Here is a 19699-nt window from a genome sequence, read left to right as displayed (position 1 = left end):
AAAACTCACTTGGCCAGTGGTTGTCATGCCCAAACTCAAGTTCCCAAGTATAACAAAGGTAACCTCCTCTTTTAACTAATGAATACATGTAAGGTTAAGGTAAATCCACATTAATAATGGTGCTAATAACATGTCCACACATGACCATGGTCATCATGATATCAGTCAATATTATCATTGGTTTTCAGGGATGTTTCGACAAGAAACAAATGCATTCGATTTGGGGGATTTCATTCAATGATAACAAAAAAAGAATGAGAGAATAATGATCACAAAATATTTATTCATTCCGAGTTCATTTACATCCTCGCATTTCTCTTAATTTTAAGATAGATTACAATGAATAAGCATAATGAATGAAAGAGAAGGCAGTTTAATAGCAATTTTAGCAGCATTTCGACGCTTTTGATGTTCATCGCAAAGGATGGAATTTTCTTTCTCCTAGAACTCCTCGAGATTCTTTCATTTGGTTGTGCGTCCTGTAGTGCTCTAATAGAAGGGTTGTGCACCTGTATAGGTTGTGTACTTGTAGGGTTGTGTACCTGCCGAGTTATGTGCCTGTAGGGTTGTGTACTTGCCAGTTTGTGCGCCTGTAGGGTTGTGCGCACAACACTCCCCTTCCAGGGGGAGTGCACAACATCTGTTCCAAAGTTGGAATGCATAAGAGCAGCCAAGGTGGGAGTGCAAAACACATGGTGGGAGCGCACAAAGCTTGGTATTTGGACAAGCGCACAATCCTTTCCTTTATAAGTGGTGTAGGAAGCCTGACATTAGGAAAAAGCAACATGGGAAATGATGCACAAGGACTGTCTTCAGGACAAATCTCCACTTGATATGGCGCACAATGCAACCTTCTTACAAGTAGTGCACAATTCTATTCTTTCTCCACTCAAAAGTGGCGCACAACCATGGTATTAGGACAAGTCCCTTAGAGAGTAGTGCACAACTATGGTATCAGGACAAGAGTCACTTGGAAAGTGGCGCACAAAGCCTTGGATTAGGACAAAGTCCCTTGGGGAGTGGCGTTGGAGAGGATTGCGCACAAGGCTTCTCTTTGAAAAGTGGCGTTATGCACTTGTGTTAGAATAAAGTCTCATATGAAGTTGCGCACAAAGGAAGATGCTAGGACAAGAAGCCATATGAAGTGGCGCACAAAGGAGGGTGTTAGGAAAAGAAGCCATATGAAGTGGCGCACAAAGCCAACTCTTTGGACATGGAAGCATAAGAAGTGGCGTACAAGTTTGGTGTTAGGACAAGCGCACAACCTCTCCTTAAGAAGTGGTGCACAATACATGGTGTTAGGATAAGCGCACAACATCTCCTTTTCTTTCTCCACTTAAGATGCACACAACACCATTTCCTTAGGACAAGAGACCCCTATTCTTTCTCCATTTCAAATGCGCACTACACCATTTCATCTTCCACTCAAAATGCTGACAACACAATTCTTATAAAGTGGTGCACAAGCCACTTCTTAGGACAAGAGTACCTTAAAGAATGGCACATAAGCTTCTTCTTTAAGACAAGAAAGACAGGGAAGTGGCACACAATGAGATTTCCTCAAGACAAATGCCCACTTGAAGTGGCGCATAATGGAGGATTGCGCACAATGGGATATTGCGCACAATGGGAGGGGTGGATGAGCTCCTCTCCCTATTTCTTGTCTCCAGCTTTTCTTTTATTTAAATGAGTGAGGGGTATTTATAGGCCAAAGGAGTGAATGGGGGTATTTCGGTAAAAAGGAGTGGATAGGGTTATTTTGATAAAAAGGAGTGGATGGGTGTTGCCTTGTATGAGGGGAGGAAGTGAGGTTCTTGTCTTAGAAAAGGAGGTACACCATCATTTAAGGAAAAGTGGTTGAACACCACTATGTAAGGAAGGAAGGTGGAAGTTGTATGGAGGAAGTTGTGGTGATCACCACTATTTAAGGGAGGAGCCTGGGAGGCCTATAAATACTCTTCCTCACTCATTTAGACAAGAGAGAAGCTGGAGACAAGAAATGGGGAGAGGAGCTCATTCGCCCCTCCCATCGTGCGCAGTCCTCCATTGTGCGCAATATCTCATTGTGCGTAATCCTCCATTGTGCGCTACTTCAAGTGGGCATTTATCTTGAGGAAATCCCATTGTGCGCTACTTCCCTCTTTTCTTGTCTTAAAGAAGAAGTTTGTGTGCCATTCTTCAAGAGACTCTTGTCCTAAGAAGTGGCTTGTGCGCCATTTTATAAGGATTGTGTTGTGCGCATTTTGAGTGGAAGAGGAAATAGTGTAGTGCACATTTGAAATGGAGAAAGAATAGGGTCTTTTGTCCTAAGGAAATGGTGTTGTGCGCATCTTAAGTGGAGAAAGAAAAGGAGAGGTTGTGCGCTTGTCCTAACACTATGTATTGTGCGCCACTTCTCAAAGAGAGGTTGTGCGCTTGTCCTAACACCAAGCTTGTGCGCCACTTCTTATACTCCCATGTCCAAAGAGTTGGCTTTGTGCGCCACTTCATATGGCTTCTTGTCCTAACACCCTCTTTTGTGCGCCACTTCATATGACTTCTTGTCCTAACATCCTCCTTTGTGCGCAACTTCATATGAGACTTTGTCCTAACACAAGCGCATAATGCCACTTTTCAAGGAGAAGCCTTGTGTGCAATCCTCTCCAATGCCACTCCCCAAGAGACTGTCCTAATCCAAGGTTTTGTGCGCCACTTTCCAAGTGATTCTTGTTCTGATACCATGGTTGTGCGCCACTCTCTAAGGGACTCTTATCTTGATACCATGGTTGTGCGCCACTTTGAGTGGAGAAAGAATAGGGTTGTGCGCAACTTGTAAGAAGGTTGCATTGTGCGCCATATCAAGTGGAGATTTATCCTGAAGACAGTCCTTGTGCACCATTTCCCATGGTGCTTTGTCCTAATGCCAGACTTCCTGCGCCACTTATAAAGGAAAATGTTGTGCGCTTGTCCAAATACCAAGCTTTGTGCGCTCCCACATTGTGTTGTGCACTCCCACCTTAGCTGATCTTGTGCATTCCACCTTTGGAACAGATGTTGTGCGCTCCCCCTGGAAGGTAGAGTGTTGTGCGTACAACCCTACAGGCGCACAACCCGGCAGGTACACACAACCCTACAGGTGCACAACTCAGCAGGTACACAAACCTATAGGTACATAACCTCTACAGGTGCACAACCCTTTTATAAGAGCACTAAGGGGTGCACAACCAAGTGAGAGAATCTCGAGGAGTTCTAGGAGAAAGAAAAGTCCATCCTTTGCGATGAACATCAAAAGCGTCGAAATGCTGCTAAAATTGCTATTCAACTGCCTTCTCTTTCATTCATTGTAATCTATCTTAGAATCAAGGGAAATGCGAGGATGTAAATGAACTCGGAATGAATAAATATTTTGTGATCATTGTTCTCTCATTCTTTCTTTGTTATCATTGAATGAAATCTCTCAAATCGAATGCATTTGTTTCTTGTCGAAACAAAATGATGACTTTGCTAGGGAATCTTTATAAAAGACATGTAATATTCATGTGTGCTTAATTTTTGGCTTTACAAGTTAAATTTGAGAGTACTTCCTTTTTTAGAGTGTTCAGGGTGTTTGGATTGCCAAATCACAATCTAAACCCCGTTTCACACATAGCCCATCATTTCTCATCTCCTTTTCTCCTCGCAAGCAAGACTCCTTAGGATTTTATCATGGTTAGATGGTGTTAGAGTGGTATTTCAGCAAAGATCCTCGTCCGGGATTTACAGACATGGGAAGAGTGCATGATCAAGGTTATCAAGAATCTTGAGGGTTACAAGGTTGCTTGTGATGCCACTTTGTGAGAAGAGGCGTGGGCGTACTGCAATGCAAGGGGAGATTGAGGTAGATTCTTGATTGGTGGAGATTAATTGGGCCTCAAGATTTGGAAATTGAGTTTCTCCGACGACAAATCGTGATTGTCTCAGCTTGAAATGTTATCGTAGCGGCCACGCGTGCAATTCAACATCATCTCTCGGAAGTGTTGGTATGGAGATGGCAAGTGGCAAGAATTCCTCTTGCCTTCGTGTGATGTGTCATGATGTGTGGAAGGGGAAGACTAGTGCGAGAGCCTTGCCACACTGATGGAAGTTTTTAGTGTTGACATCAAGATCGAGATTCTGGAGTTCCATGAAGGGCTCGATGACGACAAAGTTTTAAAATGGCTTGATGGGGTTGAGCGAGTGCTTGATTTCAACAATGCGCCAGATGATTGGCGTGTGAACTTCGTGACATCCTGAATCAAGGACCATGCATTGACATGGTGGGAACAAACACGCTATGTCTAGACATGCTACGGGCAAACCAAGATCTCGATGTAGTTGAAGTTATGTTGAATGATCAAAGGGTTTTGTCCATCTGACTCCCTTGTAACCCTTGTGGCTGAGCTCCAAATCACATCGCCACACTTTGAGCAAGAGTTCGCAACCAATCCAACTTGGATATAGATCCAGCCATGGGAGGTGGGCAATTCTTATACCTACAAGAAGGGGCCAACTCATTCGGCTTGTTGCAAGATCAACTATTTGGAGGTCTACATAGTATCGCGGTGAAAGGCCATTGGGAGATTATGCCCAATTTTGGAACGTCTGTAGCCACCATGATGAGCTGGTTATGGTTATTGGATTGATGACAAATATAACGGAGGTAGCGAATAGGATGAGTGTACCCTTCATCTGTTTTCGAGCACCCATGCTTTGATCACCTAAAGGGTGTAGGAGTTGTGTATAGGAGAATTAGATTTTAGCATGAGCCTAGTTTTTGAAAGGAAATTTTCCCATTTGCATGACACTTGGTAATTTGGTTTTCCATGGGAAATCTCGCAATGTTCAACGGCATCCAATTCCCAATGATGAGATGGCTGAGTTTCATGGTGTTTTTGGAGCATCGATTGACAACCAGGAGCCGGTAGGGGTTCTACATGTCCTAAAGCAATTTGAATTATGATGTGGAGCTGATTGAACATGATGCATTGTAAGCAACATGATCCTTGATGCAGAACCAGTCGTGTCCTCTAGCATCATTTGTTAGCCAAGAGTTCCCTGGGAAGCCGAGTGTGATGATGGAAAGTTTGATAAAGGCACTCAAGGAGATGACCCAACTGTTATTGCAACTGATATCATCGTGGCATGAGTTTCATACAAGCCATGGTGGTTCGATAAAGGTCGTATCATAGTTGTATCCAATATGCGTCATAAGTGAGATTCAACCTTAATGGCTCATAGAGGCTGCCACCTGCCATGGCCTATATGTATATCAATTATTTAGCTCTAGTCCTACCACATTTTCCATTAGTGGTAAGTACATCAGAATGCTATGATGGTGTAACAATGGGATGTGCCATGTCTCATTTGTTGAACTACCATGTTTAGATTCGCACGTTTTGCATGATGATCAACGGGTGTTTCATGTGGCATGAAGGTTCTATTGGTGCCGATGGTTGAGGAGACAACCCCTTAATAAAGGCCTAGGGGCGAGCCCTTTTCGATCAGGAGGTGGTCATTGGGTTGCAGTTACATCTCACCGTTCATCTTTACAGAGATCTTGATCATGATCAACTGGGTGATGGATTTCCAAAGATTCGACAGAGCAATGTCGTGTTTGATCCAGGTGGATGGCAGATCCCATTTCCATAGTTCCCATGGGTCTACATCTAGGCACCCAGGCTCACCGAAGGAAACTCAAAAGATATGACTATCACCTTTATTTCTCAATTCACATTCGCTCAACAACATGCATCTTGTCCCATATGGTGGTGACTCTATGAGTGGGTATGACGATGGCAACTCAAGGGCGAGCTTTCTTTGCCCGGGGATCGGGTTGCAATTATATCTCACCATTCATATTTACAGAGATCTTGATCATGATCAATTGGGTGATGGATTTCTAGAGATTTGACAGAGCAATGCCGTGTTTGATCCAGGTGGATGGCAGATCCCTTTGCCATGGTTCCCATGGGTCTAAATCTAGGCACCCAAGCTCACCGAAGGAAACTCAAAAGATATGACTGTCACCTCTATTTCTCAATTCACATTCGCCTGCAAATACATTCAACGTCATGCATCTTGTCCCATATGGTGGTGACTCTATGAGTGGGCATGACGATGGCAACTTGAGGGCGAGCTTTCTCTGACCGGGGGAGTCTAATGTAGGTGTATTGGTCACGGTTTTTTCTTAATCGTTGGGATCAAAACAAAGACCAAATGAGGAGATAAGTAGGCCATTGTGTGTGTTGATGATGTAAATAACACTATTTTGGGCTTTTTTGTAATTGGGTTTGGAGAATGTCTTTGTAATTTCCTTCTTGCTATTGGTTTAGTTGTTACTTGTTAGTTGTTAGGGATATACAAAGGCTGTTACAATTTAGTTTTTGTTAGTTGTGATTACCAGCTAATTACCAAAATTAGTTAAGAGTAAGCTTTGGGTAGTTTGGAATTAATTTGAAATAGTCGTGTTGAGTTAGTAAAAGCTATGTAATTTTCAGTTGCACAGATGTTGGGGTTGCAAGAGATATTTGAGAGGATTTCTTCCTTTGTGAGAGTGTTTGTGGTGCCAAGTCACAATCCAAGTTCCCGTTCTCACGAGTTCCCCATTGATGTAGGATGGGACAATCTAACCTAATATGATGCATTGAAACCAAATAGCGGATTAACTAGAGCAATCAAAAGACAAAATAACGTTAAACTACAACAAGTTAAAGAAACTCATATTTCTAACATGTTAAGGTTCAAAACACCTAACAGTCCTGCAATGTGATTCTTATAGAGTATCAAGTAATTAGGATCGTGGAGAAGATAGGACGCCCACTTAGCATGGATATTAAATCTGAACATTCATGGAATCACTTGAGTTCTAAGGGTTTTGCATGTTTAGGGTTGTTTTAAGGGTTAGGGACTGAGAGGAATAAGTTTAGAGTATTTAGCAAACTAGGAATTTAGGGTTTTCAAAATAGGAATTTGAGGATTTAGGATTTTGGGGATAGGGATTGAGGGTTTAGGGTTAATAGGTTAGGGAAAATTAGGTTTAGGGTTATAGGATTTTGGGAGAATTCGGATTAAGTTTCAGATTTGGGGAATGGGGTTTAAAAAGATTGGGATTTAGGAATCTTAGGGTTTGGGTTTGGGATTTATGTTTAGGGGTTTTGTAAAGGGGATTAAATGGTAGAGGGAAGTCGAAGATTCGAAGCAAGGGGGCCATGAATTGGGGTTGTCCATATGGACATTGTTCACAGCTAAAGCTTGGGTTCAATTGGGTGTAGGTTAGGTCTAGGTTGGTTTACAATCATAAATAAAAGAAAAAGAAGAAAGAGAAGAAGAAGAAGATGAAGACGAAGAAAGAGATGAGAGGAGAATTAACTTGAGAGAGAGGAAGAAAACAAGAGGATAACTAGGGGAATCAACTCCCCAAATGGCTTTACACCATCAATCCCATTGCAGGATGGATTGCTAAATCACATACTAAAGGAAAAGAAACTCTTTTCATTCATGATTCATAATAACCAAACCCTAAAGGGGGTCCAAACCTTTTATAGTCTCAAAAAAAGACTTTCGCAAAAAACCTCTCTCGAGAAAATTCTTATGAAAAAACCCCTATCTCAAGTAAAATATAAAATAGTCTGACAAAAACTACTCAAAACAAATAAATCTAAACTATCCTAAACTATTCATAGCCAATGGGGTGGTCCACGATCAAGAGTAGCCCAAAGGTCCATCGTGCATGATCCAAGGGGCTAATCGATGCGCCCATGCAATCGAACAGTCCAAACAAGCAACGCACACGTATCTACCCAGTGTGGGGTCTTCAACGATGGTTAGGAATGCGAATTGGGCCCCGTGGGCCTTATAGGCCCCTTGTGATGATAGTCTGGCCATAAGTGTTTGGATGTCCTGATCAATTCCCTTCTGCTGAGCCTCTAGCGAAATAAAGCGGCGGTGATGCTCGAGGAGATCTAGGTCTCGTCGTTGAAGCTCTGTCTCCGTGATCCGTATGTTGTCTGAATCTTGCTTGCCCTTTCACTTGACAAGGTACTCTTGATAACCTCCATGTAGAGTGGAAGCCACTTGCTTATCCTAGATATCTTCTATCGTTTCTCTTTGGTAGGTGTGTATGGAAGAAGAGGTAGATGCTGGAAAGAATAGATGGGTATAAACCAAGGGCCTGTTTGGATTCACGTATTAGGGTGTATTGTATTGTATTCGGGTACTGTTCATGTATACTTTGAAAGATTTTCAGAATACATCCTAATCAGCATGCCATTATTCAATGTTTGGATAGGACGTATTGTTTGGGCAAGTATATAATTTCTTGTACTATTCAATGTTTGGATACGATGTATTAGGCTTGCGTATTGTACCGTCATACAACATACAATAGCTTTTGTACGGATTGATTTTTTTTTTCCACGTCTATTTCATAAGAGCTGGTGCCCACCGTCAGTTGATATCATTAATCCCACCGTCAATTTCTGGTCCTTGGCCGTGATCCAAGATGGGAAGTCACCGGCCCACCGTCCGATCAGTTCTTCTCCATTTGAAGTGGAAATGGCATCGATAATGGCCAAGGAGGTACTGGCCAGGGCCATCAATTGATCTAGCTCGATCATCATCGTTGATTTGGTGGACCCGTGGAGCCCATTTGAGCAAGTCACATGATTGGTGAGGACCCCACTAAGCCATGAATGTACATTTGCATGAGATTGTGCGGGAGGATTGTCGAGAGATGATACAGAGTCTTTCAAGCGGTCATGTGATAGATCCATCAGTAGCATGCAATCAGATAGAGCCATTTGTTGATTTGGGTCGTTGATTCGATGGTGGATGTTCTTGGCCACTATAGTGGCCTGTTCGATGTGCGGTAGGGATTGTTTTAGTATGGTTTGGAGGAGTTTGATCTTGGTTAATGGTAGGATTCTGAAGGTGGCTACATTGGGGAGGATGGCCTGGCATGAAGATGGCTGGTGGGCCTAATCACATATTTGAAAGTGGTTTGTGATGGTCAGTTGGTGGGCCACAAGAGATGCTAGGGCTGTGATGGTGGCTATGCAAAGTACGAGGATGAGGGCTTTGAAAGCAGGTGAGGACCTCTTGGGAGAACTAAGAAGGGGTGTGTTGACAGTTGTCATGATGCAAGGTTGTGTGCAGAACCTCTTTTCTCGGAATCATCTCTTACACAAATGCAGTACATTGAAGAGAGAGTATTGACGGCAACAGAGCCGTCTGACAACGCTTTACCGCTGATTCAAATTTTTGGATTTTAAATGTATTCGCGCACGTGGAATTACAGGCATTTCAATTCCAATCCAAACATCGTAAATGTCAAATCAGAACCCCTAATACCATATAATACGTTCTAATACGCGAATCCAAACAGGCCCCAAGGGTTATGGGACAGGTCGGGAGGGTTATCATCAAGATCAATGTGATGGTTTGAATAAAGGCTAATAGGTGTAGGTACTGGACCCTCAAAAGATAAAATATCTTCCACTTTTAATATAGATCTAAAACCCATGTCAGGTGGAAGATCCACGACATACACATTATGTCCCAATATACCTAGTATCTTATAAGGTCCTACACTATGGGTTTGTAGTTTCTTAACGGCCCTTTGTGGAAACCATTTGGACCTAATACAAACCATCACATAGTCACCTATTTGAAGCTCTCTAAACCTGTGATGGGAGTTTGCGAATATCTTGTGTGTTTCCTTGCTCATGCTAATCTGTTTTCTAATTTCAACCTGCAAATCATGGATATGATATGAAAATGTATTTGCGAACTTTGACGACCTATGGGATACCGACATAGGAACTCACTCTATTATTCCATCCTTAGCCTCCTTGTGAAATTCTTTCATAGTGATAATAGGGAGAGACTTAGGTTGCGACTCTTCACTATTCTCACTCCTCTTCGTGTTTTTCTCATTTTCTGTGGTGATTGTGGGAGGAAGAAGATCTGAGGCACACCTAACAAATGCAAGGGGTGCGTTCTCAACTAGCTCAGCCTCTTCATCACTAGTACTAGCAACATCGGGCCGATAAATTTCTTCTTCGTAATCGCCGATCAACCACATCTTTATCCAACTCGCCAATGATAAGGGCCTTATTTTGCTCTTTTGTAGGATATTGATGTGCGAAATGCCCATATCCTCGGCAGTTGTAACATTGCGTGGACTCATCGGCCCACGCACTAGTACCAACCAACCCTTTCCCCCTTTTGTCTCTATAGGTGGGCCTCGAACTGGTAGGGCCTTTGGGTTGAGTTCCAACGTTTGGTCTGGCTCCTTGCGGAGTGGGCTCGATGTTATAATCTCTTGGATCAACCTGCCTCACGAATGGCGGTTTCAGATACTGCTGCAACTCTTGCACCACCTGATAGGCCTGCTCTAGAGTGCTCACATTGTGATGAATGAAGCCATGCTGGATCTTTGGGTGGAGGTCCATTATAAAATGGGACAGTGTGACTAGTGGGTCCTCCTGAACATTGCATCGCATCATGTATTCATCAAGGCCCTCGATGTTATCAGTTATAGACATGGATCCTTGCCTAAGGGATTGCCATTGATCCAGGAGCCTCTGTTCATAGGAAAGGGGGAGATATTTCTCCCTTGATATCTCTTTCATCTAAACCCAAAGAGAGACTAGATCCTTTCTAGATCTTTCCACCTTTCACTTCGCATTCGTCCAGAATAGTTTAGCTTAGTCCATTAGCTTCATCTTGGCAAACCTCACACGACGAGCATCAGACATGTCATACCACTCAAAGTAGTGGTCCATGTCCGCCATTCAGTCGAGGAATGCCTTGGGGTCCAGGCAACCATCAAAACTAGGGGCCTTAACTTTAATGCTCTTCATGACATGCGCATCTGGGTTGTGGCGGCCATGATGCTCCTCACGATGTGGTTGCACGTGCACGTCATCACGACCAACACCTTGGCCACGCCTGTGTTCACAGCCTTCAACTTGACCCCCAACTTGAAAGTAGAAATCTTCCCTAGTGTCGAGGTTCGCCTGAAGGGAGGCTTCTACCTGATTGACTCGCACATTGGTCGCAATCAATTGAGTAGCGGTGGTCCTATTGTGAGCCTCAATGGCCATAAGATGGTTGTTGATAGCGTTAAGGGCCTTGGCAATCTGTTTTAGATTCATGGTAGTAGGGTGAAGACCAAAACCATGCCCAGATCACATGAGCATGCACTAAAAACCTAAGGTGAAGACTTGACTAGACCCTAGATGAACCTAGACAACTCTAGATGACCTCATATGCATTGGATGTGCTAACAAGCCTAGATGTAATGAATATGATAACCTATGCTAAACCTATGGTCACTCTGATATCAAATTTGATGCAGGACGGGATGATCTAACTTAATATGATGCATTGAAACTAGATAGTGGATTAACTAGAGCAATTGAAAGACAAAATAACGTTAAACTATCACAAGTTAAAGAAACTTAGATTTGTAACATGTTAAGGTTCAAAACACCTAACAGTCTCGCAATGTGATTCTTGTAAAGTATCAAATAATTAGGATCGTGTAGAGATAGGACTACCACTTATTATGTATTAAATCTTAACATTCATGGAATCACTTGAGTTCTAAGGGTTTTGCATGTTTAGGGTTGTTTTAAGGGTTAGGGAATGGAGGGAAAGTTTAGAGTATTTAGCAAACTAGGAATTTAGGGTTTCAAAATAGGGATTTGAGGATTTAGGACTTTGAGGATAGGGATTTGAGGGTTTAGGGTTAATAGGTTAGGGAAAATTGGGGAATTAGGTTTAGGGTTATAGGATTTTGGGGGAATTCGTATTGAGGTTCAGATTTGGGGATTAGTGTTTGGAAAGATTGGGGATTTTGGGATTTGGAAATCTTAGGGTTAGGGTTTGGGATTTATGTTTAGGGGTTTTGTAAAGGGGATCAAAAGGGAAGAGGGAAGTCGAAGATTCGAAGCAAGGGGGCCACGAATTGGGGTTGTCCGTACGGACACTGTTCATGCCTAAAGCATGGGTTCTGTTGGGTGTCGGTTGGTTTAGAATAATAAAAGAAGAAGAAGAAGAAGAAGAAAGAGAAGAAGATGAAAAAAGAGAGATGAGAAGTGAAGTACATTGAGAGAGAGAGAGAGAGAGAGAGAGAGAGAGAGAGAGAGAGAGAGAACAAGCGGATAACTAGGGAAATCACTCCCCAAATGGTTTCACACCATCAATCCCATTGTAGGATGAATTGCTAAATCACATAGCATAGGAGAGGAAATTCTTTTCATTCATGATTCATAATAATCAAACCCTAATGTGGGTCTGAGCCTTTTGTAGTCTCAGAAAGAGACTTTTACAAAACACCTCTCAAGAAATAATTCTCATTTAAAATTTTTTTTATCTCAAGTAAAACATAAAATAGTCCAAAAATAATACAATAAATGACAAAAACTACTCAAAACAAATAAATCTAAACTATCCTAAACTATTCATGGCCAATAAGGTGGTACATGATCAAGATGGGCCACGATCAAGAGTGGCCCAAAGGTCCATCGTGTGCAATCCAACAGGCCGATCGATGCGCTCATGCAATATAACAGTCCAAACGCTCTAAACAAGCAACCCATGTGCATTTACCCAGTGTGGGGTCTTCAACGATGGTTAGGAATGCGACTTGGGCACCGTGGGCCCCGTGTGATGATCGTCTAGCCATAAGTGCTTGAATGTCCTCATCACCCATCCTTTCTTCGGCCTTTCTCTTATATTTTCTCCTTACATGCAAGACTCCAGAGGATTCTGTCAAAATAGTCAATCAGGAGTATCGTTATGCAACACAATTGCTACCAGGCAGAGTTTACTCTGGAAAAGAGGGTGTCCTTACATTAAATTTTTAAAAAAAAGGTGCAAGTAAATATCACTTCCCTTTTTGACATCTTGTACATGATTGGTGATAATATCCATTTTGTTAAGATGAATGCTTTTGTGCTTCTACTTCTTTACGCTTGTTTGGTGATCCCTTATTCTTTTATTTGACTTTGTTTTTTCCTGTCATTTTGCAGCTCCATTTTGTTAAGCTGATGTTGTTACATTTATTCCTTCTCTAGTTCTTTAATTGATGTGTAATTTTTTTTTTAATATGTGCCATTTTGCAGTTCCTCACTTTGAAAAGATGTTGTACGATCAGGGACAGCTTGCCAATGCTTATTTGGATGCATTTTGTATCATAAAAGATTCCTTCTATTCATCCGTGGCCCGCGATATTCTTGATTATTTGAGGAGAGATATGATTGGAGCACAAGGTGAGATCTACTCAGCTGAAGATGCTGATAGTGCTGAATTTGAAGGCGCTTCAAGAAAAAAGGAGGGAGCCTTCTATGTTTGGACAATTAGTGAGGTTTTTTTTTCCTCCTTTCACTTCCTTTGATATTAGCCATTTTACCTGTGTTATTCTGTAGGCATTTGTTTATATATTGCCTTCTTGAATCTCTTTCTGCATTGTATGAAATGCTGTCCTCCACATTGAATTTAGATACAATTCATATAGACAACTAATGAGAAGGGTCCAATAAATAGATGATGTTAGTTCTCCTTCTGTGACATTTGTTGTAGTAATTACCTTGATGTTGAAATGGAGACAAGAAATGCAGGTACTTGGAAGAGGAAAAGAGATTCATAGTTACTGTTGTACTGTAAGGAATTGAGTAAAAAGAGCATTAGGGTTTCTCCACTTTGTTTATTTATTTATTTAAAAAAAAAATTAATTTCATTGGTTGGAGCTCATGCTTATACAACCCTTGTTTTGGAAGTACCACCAACTGGGATTGGTTCCTCTTTCTCCACTGAACCAATCTACTATGCATTTGGGGCCGCTCAGGAGATGGGAGCTCCATTAGGGGCCTTCTTTTCTCTCTTTTCCCACTCTAAATTGTGAAACATTCCATTTCCCTTATGATTTGGGTGGGCCGCACCCCATCAGCTGCCAAAACGGGAAATTTCAGACCTAGCCTTAGCTACGGCAAGTTCCAGCATTTCAACATTGATTAATGAGATCTATTTATAGGTTCATATCTTATGAGATGATACTAACTTTATCTGTAAATGGCTGGTTTGTGCTTGCTATTGATGTATTGGTCTATTGTTGCTAAAGGTTGAAGATATAGTTGGAGATGCTGCAAATATTTTCAAGGACCATTACTACATAAAACCTTCAGGGAATTGCAATCTTTCTACAATGAGTGATCCTCATAATGAATTCAAGGGGAAAAATGTACTGATCGAGAGAAAAGATGTTTCTACGATGGCATCGCAGTTGGGTATGTCCATAGATGAATACTCTGCTCTTTTAGGAGCATGCCGACAGAAGCTTTTCAATAAGAGGTTGAATCGGCCACGACCACATTTGGACGATAAGGTATCTTGTTGGCAAGAATTAATTATATTCCCAAATTCGGTTTTGGATTTCTATCTTTTTATGCACTTTTCTTTCTGTCAGCTGTTTTTTTTTTTCCTTTCTGTTTTTTACATGCACTCACACCACAGTGGATTTTCACCACAATGGGTACTTGACCCATGACCTTGTGTTGAAACCTGTGAGCTTCTTGTGCAGGTAATTGTTTCATGGAATGGGCTTGCAATTTCTTCTTTTGCGAGAGCTTCTCAGATTCTCAGGACAGAAGCTGAAGGGACCAAATTAAATTTTCCTGTTGTTGGCTGCGATGTAAGATTTCGTTGATGTCTTGACATTCTATGTTTTGCATCACTTCTCTACTTACATGATGTTTCTATTATAGGAATTTTACAAATGTTGATTTCTATTGTGTTTGGGAATTGCATTATCTTTGTATTTAATAGCTGCCTCTTTCTTGGCTTACACCAGTAGTTTCATTTCATTTGCTGTCTCTTTCCTGTCCAACATCATCGGTCTTGGGATGTTTGTATTTGTTTTTTAGGTCCATTCATGCAATATGTATCTACTGTTTGCAGCCCAAGGAGTACCTGGAAGTCGCAGAAAAAGCAGCGTCTTTTATCGAGAGTAGGCTTTACGAAAAGCACACAGGCAGGCTGCACCACAGCTTCCGGAATGGCCCATCAAAAGCACCTGGATTCTTAGATGATTATGCCTTTCTAATTTCTGGATTGCTGGATCTGTATGAATTTGGTGGTGGGACCCATTGGTTATCATGGGCAATTGAACTGCAGGCTACTCAGGCAAGTAATACTGGTCGAACTGGTGCTCAACGAATTATAGGGTCGTATACCTCGAATGCATAGTTTGTTGAGGCGCAAGATCTGGATCTGGTGATCTAGACCACCTGCTCTGATGGGCGCTCTAATGGGGAATGCCCTGAGAATATCTAGATCGGAAGATCCTAAGCCTCCTCCCTGCCTATTTTCCATTGGTGTGGTCTGCTTCTGCATCTTTCCCTTAACCATCTAGTTGCAACTGTGATCAAAGCTAGAGGTGTACATGAGTCGAACCGAGTCGAGCTTGGCACGGCTCGACTCAGCTCGGCCACTAGCTGACCCCAGCTCGAACTCGGCTCGGCTCGATCCTCGAGCCTGACTGGCCAGCTCGGCTTGGTTCGGTCAGCAGCTCGTGCTGGTTCGAGCCGAGTTCAAGCCGAGATCGAGCCAGTGCGGCATTTTCACAAACACATGGAGTGCACTTTCAATTTCCTACTGTATGTAAAACAGCAGCAGCTGTTTACAGGTATTTCATCAAACACCTTGTAAGCAACATCAAAATCAGGAAAAAAGGGTATTTGTTTCATATACATACCTTCCTTGCTACCAGCCGACACTTCATTGAGTCATTTCATCAAACACTTGGTGAGCAACATCAATATCAAAGTAACCGAGTCACTGGGCTGGTTTGATCCCAGTTCGATTTGAGTTGGGGTTTGATCCGAGTCGAGTTGAGCTCAGGCAAGCTCGAACTTGGTTCGAAAATTTTTCGAGCTAAAAAAATCAGCTTGACTTGGCTCGAACTCATTTTCGAACCGAGTTGAATTGAGCTTTTTCAAGTAAAGTCGAGCGAGCTAACCGAGCTAACTCAGTTTGTGTACAACCTTAATCAAATGGTCAGGCTCTTCCAATCTGGGAGACTTTAGGTAGTCTCCACAAATGTTGCACCCATCAGATAAACAGTGCAGACCACCAAAATTGCGCACCCCCCCCCCCCCCCCCCCCCACAGATTCCTGTTGCGTTTCGTTTGCAAACACTACTGTTAAACAGTATCTCATGGAAACACTTCCAATATTTGGTGGAGTGTCCTTAGGTTGGCGGGTATGTCTTGGATAATGCTGCAATCTATGGACGACATATTACGTGGTTGGCACGCTGATTCGGGAGGAGATTTGGGAAAAAGGAAGTGGAGAATTCTCTTTATGGCTGTGCTCTGGGCTGTTTGGGCTGAAAGAAATAACCGTTGCTGCCGAGATAAAAGTGTTTCAGCTATGGGGGTCTTTTTGAGAGTGTTAGTGATGTTCAGAGATTGGGCTCCTTAGGTTTTGTTGTAGCTCTGGTTTTGGGCTGCTGTGGAACAGTTTTGTGTATTTAGTTTTCTTTTTTTCTTTTCAGTTTTTCGGCTGTTTGTTTGTTTGGTGTTGTTTTCTTTGTTTGTCTTTCAATAAAATTCTCATCTTCGAAAAAAAAAAAACAGTATCTCATGGAAAGTAAAAACTGTCTTCAGGATAAGTTGTTTCTCGATGGAGATGGGGGAGGCTATTTTAACACCCCGGGAGAGGATCCGTCTGTCCTACTCCGAGTAAAAGAAGATCATGACGGAGCAGAGCCTTCTGGGAACTCGGTGTCAGCAATCAATCTCATAAGATTGTCGTCTATGGTTGCCGGCAATCTGTCTAGCTATTACAGCGAGACTGCAGAGCATCTTCTGGTAATTTTCTTTCTTTCTGTCCACCAATACATACACACACACACCTACAACATCTGGACCCTTTAGTCGATGATTCATAGATAAGTAATATACTGATCTGGCAGTCCTCTCTGAACTGAAGATTTTATCACACTGAATATGTGAAGTTACTTTTAGCTTTTCTTGCTATCTTGCACTCCGCAATAAGATGATTAGGATTGTCTGATCTGTGAGTTTGGGCTTTGGATCCATCATGGTAGGCCCACCTAATGAATATCCAGATCTCATCGTCTCATGGGTGCAGTGTTCAAAGTATCGGTATCACTACAAGTTTCGATGGCCGGGGATACGGAAACAATATTGATATCGCCGATAATATCTCTGATAACTGGAAATGCGGGGGAAACATGGGGAAAATGTTGGAATTTTTAGTGAAACTTTAGGAGATGATAAAATACACATATTTGCTTATTCAAGAATTTTTTTTAAAAAAAATGCATACATAATAAGTTTCCATTTAATGGGGGCCTAAAAGCATGTGCTGTCATAAGTAATCAGTCCAACCATCTCATCCATCCCATCTATCCATCCAACCATCCATCCAACCTTCCATCCAAACATCCATCGATATTTTAGAATATTGACAACACATTATATTACGCCAAGAAATCATCAACAACTAGAAGGGAAACAAAAGATTGTGGTCTTGATATCGTGCATGTTATGATAACAATAATATGGAGATATTATCAATATTATCATAGACAAATTGAACGCTGCATACAACCATGTGCCCATAAAAAATTTGAAATGGAATTTTTTTTTTAATAAACGGTTTTTTTTTTTTTTTTTGGGTGATATCGATATGTTGGCAATATTATCGAAATATCGTCGATACAATTGTGATACAAGTGACACCTACAATTTACACAGTAAAATTTTTTGGGATGCATTGGTGATACCGATACATCAACAATACAAGCAACACTTGGAATTTACACAGTTAAAAATATTGGCAATGCATTGGCAATATCGATACATTAGCAATACTTAGCGATACATTGCTGATACCTGGAATTTATGATACTACCAATGTTATCGGTATTGTTACCAGTGTTAAGGATACTATCGATAATATTGAGGATACTTTGAACAATGCATGGGTGTGGATGGTTTTTCCACTAATTGATAAAATATATATATTTTTTAAAGCACTGATACTGATATTTATGAACTTTGTGTACCATTAAAAAAATACAATGTTTTCTGATAACACTTTGCTCATTTGTCAGGAACAGCAACATGTTTTGGATGTGTAGAATATAATATTCAGGTCGAAAGTTCAAATTCATCTTCATTGCCAGCTGCAAAAAATTTAAGATTTCAAACTCTGAAATCAATTGCTAGCCTGGCATGTACCTTTAAATGCAGCACATGTGCCATTCTAGCAAGTGTGTCAGTCATCTTAGTGCTGCATAAGTTGGACCCTACTGTGAAGATGATCATAACCGAGAATGGGTTGGTCAACAAGATTGGTCCACACATCTTGTTGACCATGCCTGTAAGAAAAGAATATCCTGGTGGGGGCCTATTGTGCAATTTATATGGAAGGATGGGTGGACCAACAACAGGTGGGATAGGGGGAGGGGCCCATTGTGCAATTTATATGACATCCTATGATCCATTAACATGATGCATCGGGATAATGGAACACACCAAAATCAGGCCATTCCAACACCTAGATGGACCCCAATGCAATCAAGGGCTGTCATCCCTCCCAATAATTTCCTGGGCCCACCTAAGTCATGGATCAACTAAACACAAGGGGATCCATCATGGATGGCTTAGATGCTATGCACATTGCATGTGGGCGGCACACACTGCACTAGGTCTGCTGGTGGAGTTGACTCCTATATACATCCAATAGTATGGACACTATCTTAAGTTGCGGTAGTGTCGAGACGTGTGGACCCCACCACGATGTGCGTTTGGAATCCACTGTGAATTGTCTGCCGCCCCTCATGTTTACCCTTTGAGCCCAAAAATCAGGTCGATCCAAAACTGAAGGGGTCACAATAGAGATAACAACATAAAATCATGCCTAAAAACTCTTATAAATTCATTTAGTGCGCACCTAAATTTTGTAATGACCTGATCTTTTAGATGTTCACATACATGTAGTGCACACCAAAAATTTGGAATGGCCCAGTTTTTTAGGTGGTTTCCACATGCTGGCAGGGTGGGGCACATCTGATGACTGGATGAGATAAACAGACCACAGCGTGCCCCACAACCTGAAAGATCTTTATGGGCATCCCCTCCCAGTTGTTTCCTGTGGTGTGGTTCGCCTGAGTTTTGGATTGGCCTGTTTTTTGGGCTCTGGGCCAAACCTGGAAGGCAGGACTTGATCATCGGAGTGGATGTCATGCATGCATCACAGTGAGGTCCATCTCACTCGAGACTACTGAAACTTAGTGTAGTGTCAATGATGTGATCATTACGCGCACTTACTATTTTAGAATATTGATCAAATAGGTTCTCAAATTATCAGATGCATACCCCATCGTTGCGGTTGGACTGCTTGAGCTTATTTAATTCGTTTGAAAAAAAAAATAAAAATAAAAATCTTATGTGGTCTTTGATGTATGTATGTTTTCAGGCAGTTTTCGCATCAAGGTTGAAAGATCAGCCCGTGGCCGTGCCGCTGATGTGCTGTGCAGCAGACATGCTATCTGCTCCTAGGAAACAAGTCGTGTTGGTTGGCCATAAACCTTCTGAAGAGTTTGACGACATGGTTGTTGCTGCACATGCATCCTATGATACCAACAAAACTGTGAGTGTGATGGCAA

The 19699-nt window shown here is 41.9% G+C and overlaps 1 protein-coding gene across 3 annotated transcripts in view; it reads left to right on the top strand.

Annotated features, from left to right (window-relative positions):
* LOC131231317 (uncharacterized) overlaps nt 1–19699 on the top strand; it is a 31662-nt gene that overhangs the window by 10664 nt on the left and 1299 nt on the right. For all 3 annotated transcript variants that reach the window (XM_058227474.1, XM_058227475.1, XM_058227476.1), the window contains 6 exons: nt 13128–13369; nt 14123–14386; nt 14582–14692; nt 14959–15183; nt 16668–16871; nt 19510–19683. In XM_058227474.1, coding sequence (XP_058083457.1) covers nt 13128–13369; nt 14123–14386; nt 14582–14692; nt 14959–15183; nt 16668–16871; nt 19510–19683 — 1220 coding nt within the window. The remainder of the gene's footprint in view (nt 1–13127; nt 13370–14122; nt 14387–14581; nt 14693–14958; nt 15184–16667; nt 16872–19509; nt 19684–19699) is intronic.

Source organism: Magnolia sinica, chromosome 17 (genome assembly GCF_029962835.1).
Source record: "Magnolia sinica isolate HGM2019 chromosome 17, MsV1, whole genome shotgun sequence".
NCBI classification, from domain to species: Eukaryota; Viridiplantae; Streptophyta; class Magnoliopsida; order Magnoliales; family Magnoliaceae; genus Magnolia; species Magnolia sinica.
Note: the sequence above shows the minus strand (reverse complement) of the source record. Positions and strands in the feature narration are given on the sequence as shown.